The 18320-nt window shown below is 38.8% G+C and overlaps 1 protein-coding gene across 2 annotated transcripts in view; it reads right to left on the bottom strand.

The window, feature by feature from the left end:
* SLC30A9 (solute carrier family 30 member 9) overlaps positions 1 to 12565 on the bottom strand; it is a 49044-nt gene extending 36479 nt beyond the window's left edge. Inside the window, exons 1-6 of one of the 2 annotated variants that reach the window (XR_012628664.1) lie at positions 12268 to 12565; positions 10415 to 10591; positions 6869 to 6931; positions 3125 to 3224; positions 1648 to 1740; positions 1184 to 1266 (exon numbers count right to left, since the gene is read on the bottom strand). Coding sequence is in view for 1 of the 2 variants with exons in the window: in XM_074866071.1 (XP_074722172.1) it covers positions 1184 to 1266; positions 1648 to 1740; positions 3125 to 3224; positions 6869 to 6931; positions 10415 to 10591; positions 12268 to 12364 (613 nt within the window). In the remaining variant the exon portion in view is untranslated. The remainder of the gene's footprint in view (positions 1 to 1183; positions 1267 to 1647; positions 1741 to 3124; positions 3225 to 6868; positions 6932 to 10414; positions 10592 to 12267) is intronic. The other variant, XM_074866071.1, reaches the window with a different exon arrangement.
* Between the last annotated feature and the right edge of the window lie 5755 nt (positions 12566 to 18320).

The following is an 18320-nucleotide window of genomic DNA, read 5'->3' as shown; positions in this document are numbered from 1 at the left end:
GTTTCCTTTTCTACCAACAAAGGATGATACACAGAGGGAAAAACTCAAAATACATTGCACCAAATCCAGGCATTCTACTGCCCCACTCCCACCCCTTAACCACAAAGGAGAGGGCGAAGGACGTTTCAAAGCAAGTCTCTTAACATCAGTATTTTTCCATCCACTAATGATGATCAGTAACTTCAAAATAAACATCGGTACACTACAGTATCTAGAAGCTGTAGTGCTAGATTCTCCCCTACAAAGTTATACAAAATACATTGTACACAGTAATTTAAATAGATTAAAACAGACAGTAGAGTACAAGGATAGCCTGTAAAAAAAAGGGAGTTACCAGTTCAAGTATACGACGTTTCAGTACGCTATTATGACTGAGTAGTATTTTTTTAATCTCATTTTTTGGATTATGTCCAAGAATTACTCTGCTGGTCACTAAAAATTTTGAAGCTACTGACTACACTCTCAGTACAAACACTTACAGGTACCTTAACAAGTGCCTGCAGCTCTAGCCTTTTTACTAGGAGGGTGTTCCAGTGGCACAACTGTTTAAAAAAAAAAAAAAATGAAAAGACCTCTAATTTTAAGGTGCATAATTGGAATAAGTATGTTGAAGCAATACTGCCTCTCCTGTGATTTTAACTGACTAAACAGATCAAAATCCATTATAAAGTACTGAATTGACTATACCTGTTATTGATAATACCAGCAAGGATGACAACAATAATTTTAAGCAAAAAGGTAACTTGGGGGTATTTCCCCCCCTTCTGAAGAACAAAGGTAAACTGAACTGATTTCAGAGGAAAAATAAATGAGTAACAGTATGGTATAAAGATCTGGACTGGTTCTAAATCTTTTCAAAATTCTCAATAAAAAAAAATCCAAACCTACTGAAGATATTAATTATAAACTAAAAATTGAAAGTCCCCCAAAAAGTAAGTATGACTACAGATCTCAACTGAATGTATATTCTTGCTATATCACATAGATGATAAATTATAAGATAGTAACAGACTATATCTGCATAGATAGTAATGTGTTACTCTAACACTACACTATAAAACCTTATCAGCACTTGCTAATTCCAAATTTCTATGCTCTCAATGAAACAAACACCATCTAGTAGATTTCTCACAATCATACTTTCTTGTTTACATTTGAAGTTATTTGAAAACTCTATACTCACTTTCTCTGTACCTGATCTCTGCCTCTTTACGACGTTTTCTTTCTCTAGCAAGAGCCTCTGGACTACCCCAAACTTCAAGAGACCTGCACAGAGTAAAGGTAATTTAACAATGGTTCCATTTATGCAACTTCTTTTCAGTTTGACTACATTACAAATGCCTTTCCTAAAAGCAGGACATCACATCATTCTTTCTGATAAGAAGCTATGCAGACTACTTTACAGAATAAAAAGCTGGGCACAAGGTGGCTGAGGACAAACACTTAATCTCTGCACACATGAAACAACTTCCAATGTTATATACACCATGTAATTATTACAATAATGAGGATATAAAATGTGGATAGAAAATGGAAAACATCATTGCCCTTTCACATTGTAAACCTGACTTTTAAAGGTTTTTTTCTCTCCCTCATATAATCCATTTTAAATGATCCAAACATTTTCCTTCATAAAAATGTTCTTACTTTGCCTCTACATCTGATCTCAGGTACACAGTGAAAGTCTCAGTGTCATCATGGGGGCTTCGTCGTTTAATTTTCCTCAGCTGGTCTAAATCACTAAGGAAAACAGACAAACGGTTTAGTGCAAGTAGTTCATATTTTTACTTTTTTTCATCATTTTACTTTTATGTCTGGGTGATCTTCCACAATTTTGATATTATTAATTTGCAGTACAAAAAAACTTAAGTTGTTTACTTGAGCCAAACAGAACAGATATGCAAACATGAAGCAAGCAATCTCTAGGATGCTATTGAAAACCACTGTGTTTTCCACACTCGGAAGTCCAAATCATGTCCTCACACTATGAAATACTATACATGGAAGACAAAGTAATAAAACATCAAATAATAAAACTCCCAATGATCTGCATGTAATGGATAATGTGCACAAGTGCTAAACAAGAAGGTTCATGGCTTAACATCTCTAAATGGAAATCAGAAGTCACATGACATGAAAAGTTAAGAAATTTAACCTCAAAATGTACACACCCAGCACAAGCTGCAAAAGGCTGGAGATAGTAAAACTACTTAGGGGAACAGATTTTCTGTGCTGAGCTACACATTAGGGCATCTATACTGAGAAACATCAGAGATATTTTTTTTTATTTCATTTTTAGCTCAACCAATTATCTAGTCCTTTTTGCTTTTTTTCTTCTGTTTTTTTTTTTTTTTTCCCCTTTTGGTCAATCCAGCAAAGCTGTATCAAGTATTTCTCTGCACAACAAGTCAGTTACAGTAAAAATATGACAAAGGACTAAGCATAATTTGTCACTGGATTTTCAGCAAAGACCAAGTTCAATGACATACACTATATGTGAAAACTGGGGAGGAACTGTAACAGCATAAAAAGTTATAAACAAAGCTGCTGTGCCTTTAGATTTAATACGGGTCACACACATAACATGTATGAAATCTGACAAGACACTTCAACTACAGTGATATTCAGCAAGACCTGCTGCAGGCATGGCATATAGTAAAAGGCAGTTAATACGTATCAAGTAACAACAGTTAGGTTACAAGGAACCAGATTACATTTTATTCCAAATTACAGACCTCATGTAACATGAAGTTTCCACCGATCTTTTAGAGATGTTCACATCAAACCATCATGACCCCAAAATGCTGAAACAAGAGTTATTTGTCATTCCCCCCCATAACTAGCTGCTCTAGAGGTGGACTCCCCCCAACTAGATTTATGGCCATGTAAGTACAAATAAATTACTTTAAGAAGCAACTATGGAAACATGCAAACTAAGTGCAAGTCCCTAATCCACTATAACACTAAGTAAACAAGAACCAACCTCAGATACTTACGATTATGTATACCACAAAAGCATTTAGAAAAAGTTGTTGTGTAAAATCACTCTAATCACAATTACTTTTGAAGCACATACAAACAAATAAATATTCACAATTTAAATTTCAACTCAAACCCATCATACCTGGATTTAAGACAAAACTCATTTATTGCTCTGACTCCAGTGATGAAGTTATTCTGTGTGTATTTTGGTCCATACTCTCTTTTTTTGAGGACTGCTTTCACTTAAAAACAAAAATAGATAAGCAAGTCACTCATGGAGACTACAGCTGAAATTCAAAAGTTAATTCAATCTAGTGTCATATCATGATACCTCTGAGTGGAGATCAGAAAAACTTACAGTGAAAGAGAAAGGAATGTTCTTCATTGTGGAAATGAGTAAGAGTAGAATGATTTACCTCCAAAAATGCTACTTGCTAAATTGTCGTTCAGGGCTCTCAAACATCCGACACACTTAAATGCCACTGTCAGCAACTTCTCCAACTTTCATGTCAGAGATGGTGTTTGGCTACTAAGATAGCATTCAAACATGGCAATTTGGAAACCCTCACTCTAGCAACTGAAATGGCAACACAGAGCTTCATTTCTTTTTTTTCCAATACTTAACCAACTCCACCTTCTGCAGGTAAGATTTCTGACCTTTGAGGACCATACAGAGAAATGAGACTCCATACGTCATTTTTCTCAACTATTACTTTCAAAATTAGCACACTTAGCATTGGGCATTTATAACAATTAAAAATATACATTCTTTATTTATAATGTTTTCTATGTCTAGAGGATGTACTCTTATCACATTAGATTTTCATGCACAAGGAAAAGAATATCATAGTATTCAGAAAAAGGATAAATGGAATTTTAAATTTATGCCATTATTTCTTGCTTGTCTATACATACATAACTTCATCTTATTTTCAAGTGTAAGTCACTATACACTCACTTCCATTAAAAACATTATGCTTATTGGAAGAAGAGTTACAATTTCTGAAGGATATAACATTAAAGAACACAACTGAAAATAAAAACCTCAAATTCTGCAGGTGAGAAGACTTAGGAGTACACATGAACTTCCTGCATATCACAGGATTTATATGATTGCTATAGTTAGTCCAGAATTTCTCCTTAAGTCACAGGATACTTACAGAAAGATACTGCATTTAAAGACTTTGAGAAAAATCTTCTTAGAGTTCTACATTGTCTTATTTCTGAGTTTTCAAAGCTTAAAGGCAAAATCCACTGCTTGACACTCAACAATGCACTAACACTACAGATATCAATATTTACCACAATAATCTGATTTGTCATCCAGTTTGAACTTAAACAATTTTTTTAAGTACTTGAGTAATCACATTCATCCCACAATGCTCCTGAGCAAAGGTGACAAAAAAATTAGAGATTTCCTAAAAACAGTCCATCATTTACTAAGGTTAGGACAGGATGAGCATTTTTAAACAAGAAGAATGCTTCCCGTCTTTTCTTATTTAAAAGAGATATATATCCAAAGTATGTTAACCTTAGCAAAAAAACTTGTGGATTTACCACTTACTAATCCATCTTTCAGAAACACAGGTAAATTTCATTAAAAGAAAATACTATAACCAATTGTACATTGCAGAATATCCCAACAATCCTACATCTAGTTCAAATAACTGTACAAAATTGGCAATAAATGTGGAGGAAAAACAAAAAATCAATTTGGTCTTTCCAAGAGGACAAAGCCCAATAAAAGATGATGTACATAAAACACCTTAAATAGCACAAATTTTTAAGATCAGTGATCCTTTAAAAATGTTATTGTCTTAGTAATACTTGGGTCAGTAAGTTTCTAAGTCACAGCAGCATCTGAAGACTAGAATTCCACTTTCTAGACACTGTTCTTTATATTCTTTAATACAAACACTCTTGCTTGTACATCTATACTTTACAAAGGCAAAAGTCTCTTCTCACTGAAAGATATATATATATTTTTACAATTATTTTAGTCTAATTTCTCCTATGTTGTACGTTCCCCCTGCATGCATACACTGACAACAGACCCAAAGAAACTGACATAAAGGAGGGCGACAAAAGTGTACAGAAAATATACATAGAGAGACACTGATCTCACCTTGTTACCAACAAGTACTATGATTTGATGTTTCTTTAAATTTGGGAAAAAATGAGAAAGAATTCTGATACAGTTTACAGCCTGCTGAGTCACTCACTCCAGAGATTTCTTTTTTTTTTGACAGAGATTAAAGAGAAATGGCAATTTCTATTTTGATAAAGTTATTTCCATACATAGAAGGCACAGGAGTTTTTAAAAGCATAATTCTCACAATACCATAATAAAAAGTATCAGAGTGAAGATGGAGTGAAATCAAGTCATGATAAATTAAAAACCTCAAAGAAACTTACGCTCTTATTTTATCCACTTATGTTTTTAAACAATGTAACTAAAGACGAAAGCATGTAATTACTTGTATTGGGTTTGCATGGCAAGGTTTAGGTAGCGGCGGGGCTACAGGGGTGGCTTCTGAGAGAAGCTGCTAGAAGCTTCTCCTATGTCCGACAGAGTCAATACCAGCTGGCTCCAAGATGGACCTGCCGCTGGCCAAGGCCGAGCCCATCAGCAACGGTGGTAGCTCCTCTGTGATATTTAAGAAGAGGGGAAAAACAAAAAACAGGAATTGCAGCCAGAGAGGAGTGAGAATATGTGAGAGAAAGAATTCTGCAGACACCAAGGTCAGTGAAAGAGGGGGAGGAGGTGCTCCAGGCACCGGAGCAGATTCCCCTGCATTCCCATGTCTGACCCCATGGGGGACCCATGCTGGAGCAGTCCGTGCCTGAAGGACTGCACCCTGTGGAAGGGATCCACACTGGAAGGGATCCACTGTGGAAGGGATCCACACTAGAGCAGTTCATGAAGAACTGTAGCCCATGGGAAGGAGTCATGGTAGAGAATTTCACGAAGGACTGTCTCCCATGGGAAGGACCCCACACTGGCGCAGGGGTAGAGTGTGAGGACTCCTCCCCCTGAGGAGGAAGGAGCAGCAGAGACATGTGATGAACTGACCACAACCCCCATTCCCTGTCCCACTTCGCCACTTGGGGAGGAGGTAGAGAAAATCAGGAGTGAAGTTAAGCCCAGGAAGACGGGAGGGGTGGGGGGAAGGTGTTTTAAGATTTAGTTTTCATTTCTCATTACCCTACTCTGATTTGATTAATAATAAATTAAACTAACTTTCCTCAAGTCGAGCCTGTTTTGCTTGTGACAGTAACGGGTGAGTGAGCTCCCTGTCCCTATCTCAACCCATGAGCTTTTTGTCATAATTTTTCTCTCCCCTGTTTAGTTGAGGAAGGAAGCGATAGAGTGGTTTCAGTGGGCACCTGGCGTCCCGCAACATTACTACAGGCACAAATGGGAACATTACAGGACTCAGATTAGGCAGTTCATGTGGTCAAAATATATTTAGAAGCAACACTGATTAGATTAACTCAGCAACAAGAAGCAACAGAGGAAGACTTAGAACAAGGAACAGGGGAAGATCAAGTATGAGATGGTGAATGGACATGCCTAAAAACATGAAAGGATGACAGACTGTGATAACAGATGAGAAAACAGATTAGTCTTTTCCTGACAAACTCATCAGCTTAAATGAAACAATTAAAAACAGACACAGAAGAGTGAGTAATTAGAAGGAATACCACTATATTTGATTTTTCAGGAGTCATTTTCAAACAAATGGGTACCAAATAAAGCTGACATACAAGTGTGTTTTAAAATGTTATTCAAATAACTTGTTACACAACTGAAGAAGAATCACAGTTTCCTTACACATTTTTGAAGACTAGCAGACAGCAGTAAATTCAGGAAGTATTTCTTTACCTTTTACTTGGATTGGCTCTTTAAGGAAAGACTGCTTTTGACCTGCACTGGTCATATCTTGTCCTGTAAAATAAAAATAAATCTCACTGTAAATATAGTACCTACTTTTCTCTTTAGTAAAGAGTTTGGTTGGCACAGCAAAGTAAGAATATATCTTAATATTGCTTTCCAACCTGACAATCAAAAAACAATTTTTGCTAGATTTCCAATGTTTGAAGCTCTCAAAATAGAAGACAGAAATAGTGAAAAAATAAATAACAAAATAAGACATTAATATAGCACTGATCTGTAAACTCCTAGCAGCTTGTAGAAGAGCACCAACTTGCAACATATTTCAGAAAGTATCCTGAATTTTTAAAAAGATTTTAATGGTGTACTTATAGTTTGGGGCAAGTTTTATGCAAAATTTAAGATGAGTAAACATAAATTCTATAAAGTTTATGGCTGCTGATCACCCGAGTCTCATAGGCTTTCAAGGTGTAATTCAATTTTAAGAGACTGACGCTTTTTCAGTTACAAAAAGCTAGGTCCTTAAAACACAGAGTATTTAAACTAAAATCCACAACTCTTGTGTCACAAGTTGGAGCTCGAATGAAGACAAAGTACTTCAGCTGGTTTTGAAATTTGAGGATACGACTCAATAAAAGCCAATAAAATATAAATTACAGTACTGTTAAGTGAATCTTACTATTTGGAAAATAATAAATTCCAGTAATTTCAGTGAGATTTCTACTTAGATATCAGAAGTACTACTTGAAAATACAAATACTGCATCCTTGTCTTATACATCTTGACACAGCTTTCAGAACAAAAACATTATGATTCTAACATGTCAAACCAACATACCCACTCTTTTATGCCCTAACACCCTCTAACACTGGAGGTTTGCCACACGTCCACAGTCATTAACAAAATTAAAATTGACCTTATTGAAAGTGATATATTAAAAAAAATTGAAGATTTTTCAAGCAGGTTTGTGTTAATTAATGAGATACTCCTAATTTAACATGCTATTCAAATTACTCAAAGATCAGACAATTCCTGAAGCACGGACTACATAACTATCTTTCCATCAGGCAATTAGTTATTGCCCTAACAGCAACTGAGGATTAAGGCTAATAACAATCCAAGTATACTTTCTTGGAAAAATAACACTTATAAATTCATAAAACTGATCTTATTACACAACAAATAAGGCTGGACCATAAATAACTATCATTCCTAAAACAGTCATCCCTATCAGTCATTGTTTGACTTGAAAACAAAAGCAAAAAAACCCTTGCTGTTCCTTTCCTTTCTTTTCCTACCTGGTTTAAAACACCAGACAGCCATGATCTATCAAGATTCATGATAAAAAAACTTCAGCTAAGATTGCTTAGCAAAAACTGAGCAGTAGCTTCTTTTCAGAAACTGCGGGCAACCATTTCTGTCATTAAAAGAAGTATCACCAACACTGTTTAACAAAAGATTGGGTCATAAGATTTCAGAGGGCGGGGGGAAAGGCACAAAAATATAGAGATTCATATCTATGCACAGAAATCTATGTACATCAAGTATGCTTTTAAAGTTTACTACCTTAGCCTAGAGACCGGACAAAATCACAGTGTATCGATGAAGAAAAACAAAAATACAAAATACTTCAATTCACAATAACTGTCTTTCAGTCAAGCAGAAGTTGATATGATAGAACCTTCAAGATGAATACATTACTATTTTCAATGTCATATTAACATGAAAAGCATTTCCCAAGTTTAGTAATAAAGAAAGGGAGGTCCAGAAGAGATCCACGATTTGCTAATTATTTAAGTTACTGGAAAAGTATGGCAATCTTTACAAGTATTACATTACCTTTATAGAATTCTATCAAAATATCATGGGTTTTTAAATAAACAGTAGTAATATGTCCATAACGCATAAGAACATTCTATCTACTAGGCCCCAGAAAACAACCCCTATATGAAGCATGCATATAACAATATGCACTCCAAAATAAACTTCAAAGCAATCGTTCATCTATGCACACCTCTAGGCTGCAGTTTCCTATACGCTTGCATACGTCAGTCCCCACTCTCAACAAAAGGTGTCATGGTGTCCACGTGGCGCAGTTCTGCTCAAAGCTTACTATGACTCAAGGCTGTGCTGCCACGAAGGGCAGCATTTCTCCTCCAGCCATTTTAGAGACAGGGGCAGGATCAGCTTACTGATTCATCCTACCTCTACCCTAGCTCTGCAAAACAAGAAAGCAATTGATTTTTCACAAAACAGGCCTAAACGTCATTAATAGCAGCACAAGAGAGGGAATAATCAGATAGGGGTGGGAGAAGGTGGGAACACCCCTTCTGGTAACAGTCAACAATTATATAAACTTAAGACAATCATGAAAGCAATAGTGCTAGACTATTTTCACATGTCCGATTTTTAATACCAGTAACCGCACATTAAGAACCCAGAAAATATTAACAACTACAACTGGCCCTACAGTCTTTCGCTGTATTCAGGATTCTTCTGCAAGAATCTCACCCTCCAGCAATCATCTTCCCGAGAAACTTGAAATGGTCTAAAACCCAATCACAGACTTAAGAAGTAATATCTAATTGTTACACTTAGAACAACATTTAACATCTACTTTTGTACTTCCAAACATCAGAAAATACTCTTAGCTGGCTCATTACTAACTTTTAAAGACTGCTACAAGTCTCAGGAATTTACAAGCTACTGAAGAAAGAATGAATACCTGCTAAATTGACAATGAAGAGAAAGAAATTTTCTTTAGTAGACCGTTTAGTTTTAGCCAAAAGGACACAGAAAGAGAGCTTTCATTTTAAAAAACATTTGTTATCTATTAAGCATGGTAGTCTTCCAAACACGTACCCGTGCAGTCCTACGCTTAATAAGCAGAAAAAACGGAGGATGCTATGATGAAGCAAGGACAAGACAGTTCTGAATTTCACAAGCACCTAACTAGCACAAGATTGACAATCAAACTGAACAGCAAGAAGGGTCAGGTTATATCCATTATATCAAGTATTTAATGTGAATGCTGCAGTTCTGAAAACTGTCAGATTAGAAAGCTCTAGCAGATGACATAGCTCAACCTTCTTTACCAGTCATCTATAGCCTGACCTGGAGAAGTCACAGTGCCCAGTATTCACACTCATTCAATCTTTATCACTAGTTCATTTCACACAACAAGCCTGAAATACTACAAAAAGAATTCAAGTAAGCAAGCAAAGCGGTGAAAGACAAGTAATACATTCCATTTCTTATCCCTTAAATTACCTAATCCCTTCTAAAATCCACGTTTTATAATCATCACTTTAAATGTGATTAAACTTAAATCCTTTAAATACTGGAATGACAAAGAAATAAATTTCACCATTCCTCCCTGTTTTTGCATTTGAAATTTACATATAGATGCCCACAAGCAACAAATATTAAGAATTCTGCAACCATAATATCACACAATTGAAAAAAAAAGTTATCCATTGTTAAATACATACAGTTTTTACATTTATATAAACACTCTTTATTTTAGCTTAGTACTACCTGTTCCAACTTTATGCAGGGTTTCTTCAAGGGTTGATCTATTTGTATCTTCTGATCCAAGATCTTTTTTCTGACCATTGGAGGTATAAACTCTCACTTGACTCATCAACTGCACAGGGAGACGATTGCATGGTAGAATACAAGAGAGACTCCCACTTTTCATTGAAGCTTGCCATCCTAACAGGGCAGAGGAAAAAAAAGATGTTTCGAGAAGGGAAAGCAGTCCGGCTAAACCAGCATAAGTTACACTACAAAACCATTAGCCAGTGTTGTCGTTTCATTTCACTCTGTGTATACTCTGTACAAACCACAGCTTATCAATTAAGAAAAACTGAACTGTATGCATTGCATTACACATTAAGAGCAACTTGCTACAGAAATTATGTAGAAAAGCACACAACACTGTATAAAACATTTTATACAGAAGAATCTTATATTTTGCAACATTTACAACAGACGTGTTACAAGATAAGCATGTAAAAATCCTACTGAGAAATCACCCTGGGCAGACAATCTTCAATTTCAAAATACTAGCCAAAAGTAGAGTTGTATGCAGTACAGGCCAACCTGCATTAGCAAACAGTTTCTTTTAGGCAGCACAAACACTTCTGTAGAGAGGGTATATAACTCCTCCAACCAGAAGTGCAACAGGCAAACTGGCTGCTTTGGAAAGCACTCATTAAAAGAATTAAAAAAAAAAAAAAAAAAATTAAGCAGCGCTGGTAAATCAAGTCATACAAAGTATGACTAACCATATACGAACAACACACCTCTCACAAAATGATAATATTTCATAAAACTGTTTATTGTATAAAAGTCTCAGCAGCTTTCATCTTAGCCCTCTGCAGTACTGAAGCATCTGCACATGTGCATGCACTGACTTGAACCTTACAGAAGAACGAGTTAACCAAAAAAAAAATCAGAGAAGCTCTTATTGACTATTAGTTGTTGCTAACATGACAAAAGCCCAGAAAAATCAATTCAACACAGCTCAGTGAACTTAGTGATTATGACTCATAAAACACTACAATATATGGCACAAGATGAGCTGTGTTGTTTCCTAAACTTTGGGGATACTGGAGCAGTTGAGAAAGGGAAACTTAATCTACACGTTTAGAGGGCGTTTTTCCTATTAATCCATACATACACAAGAAACCATTAATGGGTATTTGCTGCAATTCACCCATAAGCGACCACACGAAGAGGGACAAAAGCGGTCAGAATTTAAATTTCATGGGACCTGTGGCCTAAAGGAAAAGCCAGGGCTCACACCTCAGACCTGTATAATCACGTAAAACCACGCTTCATTTTATATAATTACTGCAAATTTCAACCCCGTTGAATGGGGTTGACGTATGTTTTACGTAAGACTGGGGCTGACAGGGCAGCAGGGCCTACGAAGGGCGCGGGAAAATAGCCACGGTGAGGTATTAGGCTCGTCAGGATACGCCTCGCCTACCGAGGCAGCTGCGGCTTGAACGTTTTTCTTCTTTTGGAACCCGCCACGCGGAGGGCAGCCCGCGCCGTCCGGCGGCTCCCGGCCCGGGCGGTGCCCACAGCCGGGGCAGTGCCCCACAGCCGGGGCAGTGCCCCACAGCCGGGGCAGTGCTCCACAGCCCGGGCGGTGCCCACAGCCCGGGCGGTGCCCACAGCCGGGGCAGTGCCCTTCCCGCCCCTGCCAACGCCGGCACCCGCTTTTCCCCACGCGAGCACGCTGCTTGATCACAGCTTCCCAGGAGACCCGAGCAGGGCAGGCGGGGGTGCGCCGGCCCGGCCCTGCCTGCGCCGGGGCGGGGGTCAGTTCCCGGCAGCCGGCCGGCGCGGCGCAGCGGGCCGGGCCCTGAGGGACTCACCGTGGCAGGCGCGGGAGAGCGGCGCCGCCTGGCACCGCAGGTAGAGGCGGTAGAGGCCACGGCAGCCCCGCCGCTGGGCGGCCAGGGCCGGCATCATGGCGGCGACCGCACGCAGAGCCCGGCCGCTGCCCGCCGCACGCCAGCGGCCGGCGAGCGGGCGGCGATGCGCATCGGAGAAGCCCGGCGCGGCTGCGGCGCGGGCCCCGCTGGCCCCGGGCGGCAGCGGTAGCCGGGAGGCCGGCGGTGGGCGGCGCCGGGGCACCCGGATGTGCGGAGGCAGCGCGGGGCCGCCGGGCGGGCGCGATGCCCAGCGGCCGCCGCTGACGCACCCGCCCCTCCCGCTGCGCCTGCGCGCGCCGCCGCGTCGCCTCAGCGTCTCGCCCGCCTCAGGTCCGCGCCCGCGGCCGGCCCCGGGAGGGGCGGGGCGGGCGGCGCCGGCGTTTAGCTGGGAACTGCTCATTTGACGCTCGAAGTAAGAGCGTGTGTGTGTAACGTGTGTAAATCTGTTAGCACAGGTAAAACCAGGTAAGTGTTTTTGGAGATAAACATCTTGCAAGCATGTTTTAATGTTATGTGAAAATACTCTTTCCCCTACCTTAAGATCTCCCCTAAAATGTGCTTCCCGGCTCAGTGCTGATAAAACAATATACACCTAATTAATTTAATAATTAATAATCTAATAAACACCTATTTCTTTCTCCAGAGAGCACCCTGCAGATCTCGCGGTCTGAGAGTTGTGATGTCTTGTAGCGATCCCAGCCCTGCTGTGGCACTTCAGCTCTCCACGCCTACCATCTGGCTCAGGACCATGCATGTAATTAGTCCCACTGGCATCCGATTACACTTTTATTAAGAAAAAGCATTTGGGCAATTGTTACATTTTTCCAGAACAGCTTTGGTATTAGGTTACATGCCTCTTGACAAAACATCTCTGGCTTCCTCGTCTTCATTTGCACACTGGGAGGAACACGGGAGCTCACCAGAAGTTAGCTTGGCAGGGAATTTGGATAATTAATGTACCTGATAATCCACAAAGCATTTGATCACTGAGAGTTATTACAGTGCCTTGTCTTGAACATACCCAATTAGATTTTGAACAAGGTTTGCTGGCACATAACTTCTTTACCAGCCAGCTAGTGATTAGCATTGCCAATACAAGTTTTCCTAGAAGGCCAAGGGAGGCAGATTGAAGTAAAATACTTGCCTAAAATAATTAACATCCATCTTCCCAGTAGTCCAATCACAGCCATACCAGGTGAATCAGGAATATTGCAACAGATGCTGTATCATTAAGTACCAAATGTACAGCAATGGAGTTAAAGAGGTCAATTCACCAATTTTAGTTGGGGTCTAACATGCAGCTGATGTATGTTTTGCTGTCTACTTGTTGTTTTGGCAAGAGGCTAACAGTAAAAAAGAGAAACATGAGGTTAACAGAGTTCCCTTTATTTTCCCTGCATAAAGATGTCTGAAAGAATATAGAAATTCTTGAAAAATTTGTAATTCCCAAAGTCTCTGCTATATTCTGGAAGAAATGCTAACTGTTCCATCACTTCTAAAAATATTTTTCTTTAGGTTTATCATTTCCTATCCAAAACCAAATGGAATTACTAAACTATTTCATATTATTTTATCCAGCTGAGTAACTGTCTGGTTGTGTTGTTGTAAATATGAAACAGGAAGGAAAATAATAAAGCTGGAATACCACAGACAAATTAATAGATACTGCCGGTGTGGCCGTCAACCAGGATTTACATGATCAAGGGCTCTACATGAACCTTTCTACTGATAAACACTGAAACCTGAGGAAGGAGGCAAAGAACAAGCAAAAGAGCATCAATAACAGCCTCTTCAGCATGGGACAGCCAAGTACATAAAGCAATTGGTAATGAATTACCATGCTTCATGGCATGTAGCTGCAGCATCCTAAGATAAAAATCTCAAATCTTTATTTACAAGCATCACACCCATTAGTTATCAATAACTAGCAACAAATAGAGAAACACCCCAAATGACTGGGAACTGTTTATGTATTTCAGCACATCCAAACTACATTAAACAACTTTTTGTCTATGGTAAAGACTACTATATATAGCTATAGCAAATAGGTGAGATCTTGTTTCTCCTTGAGTGGCAACATTTTCATTCAATATAGTTGGAATTGCATCCTAAGGTATAATTTTGAATAATCATTATTCAATAGATATTTTAAGCCCATATTTCATTGAATCGTCAGTTTAAATAAAAATTGAAAAATCTCATTCACATTCAAGTTGCTAAACTCTGACCTGATTAAAAAAACTATTATTTATATATGTCATGCTTGTACGGGGGCTTCTGTGCCATCTGAACCTCTGCCTAGGGGACAGAGGTTGCCCATATACCTATCACATGAAGATCTTGATATACTGCTTGTAAGAAATGGGAGGCTGGCTACCACATCAGGGTAATTTCCTCAAGCATCCTTGTGCAAAAACTCTAGAATGTTGTTGCATAAAGCCTACCTTGCCAGTAAAAAAACTTATAAGGTTAAGTTGCTTTACCAGGTCTTCAGGAAGAACGCATACTGTGTGGGTACAACCTTTTAAGATTTAGAACCTGTTTTATGAAGAAACTTGAAGTTTCTTGATCTGTAAGCAGTTCTAAGTAAAGACAGGTGAGTGGATTGAAATATAGACCTTTGGTAACATTTTAACTTGTTCCTGTTTATTTAAAATAAGTGACTGACTGGATTATTCAATCTACAACAGTACATCATGATGAAATTCTCCAATGCCACTGCCTAGCAAGAATGCTGATATGTAAAGGCTGAAACACAGTGAAGGACTTTAGTGTTCCTTATATGAGAAATTATGTAATATAAAGCCAATTTGAATACTTTTGAATCTGAAATTCATTAAAGATTTCAAGTTCATACAGTGAAGGAGACTTGCAATGTCCCCAGATCAGCAGCATGAGCTGAGGTAATGACAATATAGTTTAAATTACTCTTTGGGATTCCCATAATATCCTGCCTTGTGTCTTTCACACAGCATAGCAAGGTTTTTAAAATGGAGACTGCTTTGATTTTGTACCTTTTTATGATCCTACGCATATATTGTTAACACTAAGCAAATACAGACTGACAGTTCAAAAAAAAGGCGTGAATACATTAAGTGTCCAGTGATCTCAAACAACATTTGCATTTTTCAGGTAAAATAAATTAACAGAAAAAGAGAAAAATATTAATAGCAGGCAGGCACATGAGGAGAATGACTCTTCCAAAGCACAAAATGGTGAATCTACAGAAGTCTGCATAGCACCACTCAGTCACATACATCTGTAAACTTATTTCATGGTCACTGGGTCAAAGATCAACATAAACTAGAAGTAAGCATCTTTCATTTCCAGCATGCAGATAAGTGTTTTCAATTATTCACATGCAGTTCATTCACCTGAACACCAGCAGAGTCATCTTCAGTTTCTTGAACTGTGTGCAGCAGTGCTCCACCAGCCCTTTCAACCCCAGCAGCAGCCAGGCAGCTAGTGACCTCCTGCTGCTGCTGGAGCAGCTTGCAGTCCTCTCACAGCACAGGCAGTCAACCCCATCCCTTCCTTGGGAACCCAGGTGACACATGCCAGATCCTCTAGGGGACTAAGCTGACAGCAGTAACACAGAATCAGTTGAAGTGGGATTACAATAAAGCAGAAGGAGGGAATTCCAGATGAGAGAAAGGGTTTCACAAGAGCAGACAACAGCAGGAGATAAAGACAGGTAAAGAAGGGAAAGTATATCAGGATAAGGGAAAGATGGAATAAGATTTGAGGGGTAGACAGCAGACATTGAGGCAGAGATATCATTTGACCCTTTATTTAGTGCTCAAAAGGCCTCAGGACACCATGTGTTGTCTTCATGGTTTGGAAACCCTCCATTGCCAAGTGCACTCGGTACACACAAGAGAGAACTTGGCAGGAATGCAGCCCCCACACTGGTCAGGCCCTGTATCCCTGACAGACTAGAGCTCATTAGGACTGAGCCTAGAGCAGACATTCCAGTTTGGTTTCATGGTAAGTGAGAACAATCAGGGGATTTGCCTAAAAAACCCAGTATGGCTCTGATTTAGCATGCCAATGCAGGCACTCCTTTTAGCTACCCAATGCTCTGTTTTCCTAAAGGGAGGCATTACTCTAAAAAATTTGCTCTCCCGCTGGGGAATGGAGAGCCACTTGCCTATCTCAACAAAAATCAATGGGAGTTATACTGGGACATACGCAGCTACAATCAAATTAGGAAAAGGGAAAGATTCGTAAAACATACATCCAGAAATATGTGCTTCATGGTTATTCAGGGAAAAGATATTCCTGGATCAATAATCGCATACCCACACATGTAGGAAGGACTTCAACTGTAAAGCAGCAACACTCTAAGCAAAAAGGAATCAGGATTCTGCTAATTACCATGCTTTACGACTGCAAGGATTTGACAATAAGTGTTTTAAGATCTTTATTATGGGATGCTCTCACAGGTCATAGGGTCTTCTAGCTTCCCAATCACAACAAATATTTCGGCTTGTGAGTAGCTACTTCATTAAAGAAATCTTAATCATAAATCTGGTTTTCTTTTGACCTCCTTTCTAATGCATAAGACAGATAGATACTTGCAAAGCCAAAGTACAATAAATTGTGAAGAGGCATTATTCTCCTGAGCAATTGAAAAGGAAAAAGACTCTCCTGTAGCCAACAGACACACGAGGAGCACATTAAATTACTAAAATGTTTTGCTTCAGTTGCAAACCAGCCACTAGAGGTCAGTGGTTTGGAATAAAATTAGTACATGGAAGAATAATTCCATTTCATTTCAAATGACCAAATCATATCACAAAATTTCCAGCCTTTGAGTAAGGAGAAATAACTCTTAAGGTTAGCAGCACTCATCTTCATCCTAAAGCAGAAAGCTAGTTTAAAATTCTTAAAAACAATACTAGGTACATAATACATTGAAACAACTACTCTTATGCTCTACAGTAACATGCAGACATACATAGGAACACAGAACTGGAGGAACTTTCCTCCATCATCAGGTCCAGAATCCTGCTACTCCACCTGTCCTACAGTCTCACATGAACAAAGCAAGGATCAGTTTAAAAGCAGCTTGATTCTTCTGCTTGCAAGAAAAGAAAACTTGATTACAAGAATGTGAAATAAGCTCGACTAGTACTTTTTAACCATACAAAAGCAGCACCTATGCAGCGCCAGAATCTTTTTTAAAAACTCTTTCCCTTACAGATGTGTAACACTGCAAAGAGAGAAGGCTGGCAGAGGGCAGGAAGAGGCTTTTTAATCATAACAAGCAAAGTATTAACATATCCAAATGGCAAAAAAACCCTCAAAATACTGTGTTTTAGTAATTTATCTGCTGCTGTAAGTATACACACCCACCATCAATTCACAGCACATATACACTGATGCAACTAAGCATCCTGCTTACCTCTGCCCCAGCGTGATGTTAAGACATTTGAAAATTAAAACTGTTAATAGAACTGGATGCTCAAACACATACTGAACTAATGCTTGATGCTATAACTGTAGTTTTTAAGGTTTCAATATTGCTTTGTATTATACAGTTATACAACTGATAAAATGCCAACAAGAATTCAGAAAGTCAACTTCAGATTCCCATCTGCCGTTACAAAAAAACTTGCTAATAGTGGCTCTGATTTAAACTTTTTTCACCAAAAGGATTCACAATGATTTTTGTTGTCCTTTAGTCAGAACCTAACTGAAGTTGCTATAGCAGAAAGCATATTGAAAGGAATTGTAACGGGCAAACATCTGACATCTGAAAACAGTGGTCAAATTTTCTAGATTAAAAAAAATTAAATCCAAAAGTGTTAAAATGCTAAGTTACAGCTATCATGTTCTATATGTGTCTTTGCACACAGAAACAAACATACATCAGAACAAAACCCCATGCAGTTGCACATATGGTATCTTCCCCTAGATTGCCAATATAAAAATGTAGCAAAGCAACACAGAGAAAAGCTTAAAAAAACCCCAAAAGAGCCAAGAAGCCC

This window comes from Strix uralensis, chromosome 4, assembly GCF_047716275.1.
Source record: "Strix uralensis isolate ZFMK-TIS-50842 chromosome 4, bStrUra1, whole genome shotgun sequence".
Classification (NCBI taxonomy): domain Eukaryota; kingdom Metazoa; phylum Chordata; class Aves; order Strigiformes; family Strigidae; genus Strix; species Strix uralensis.
Note: the sequence above shows the minus strand (reverse complement) of the source record. Positions and strands in the feature narration are given on the sequence as shown.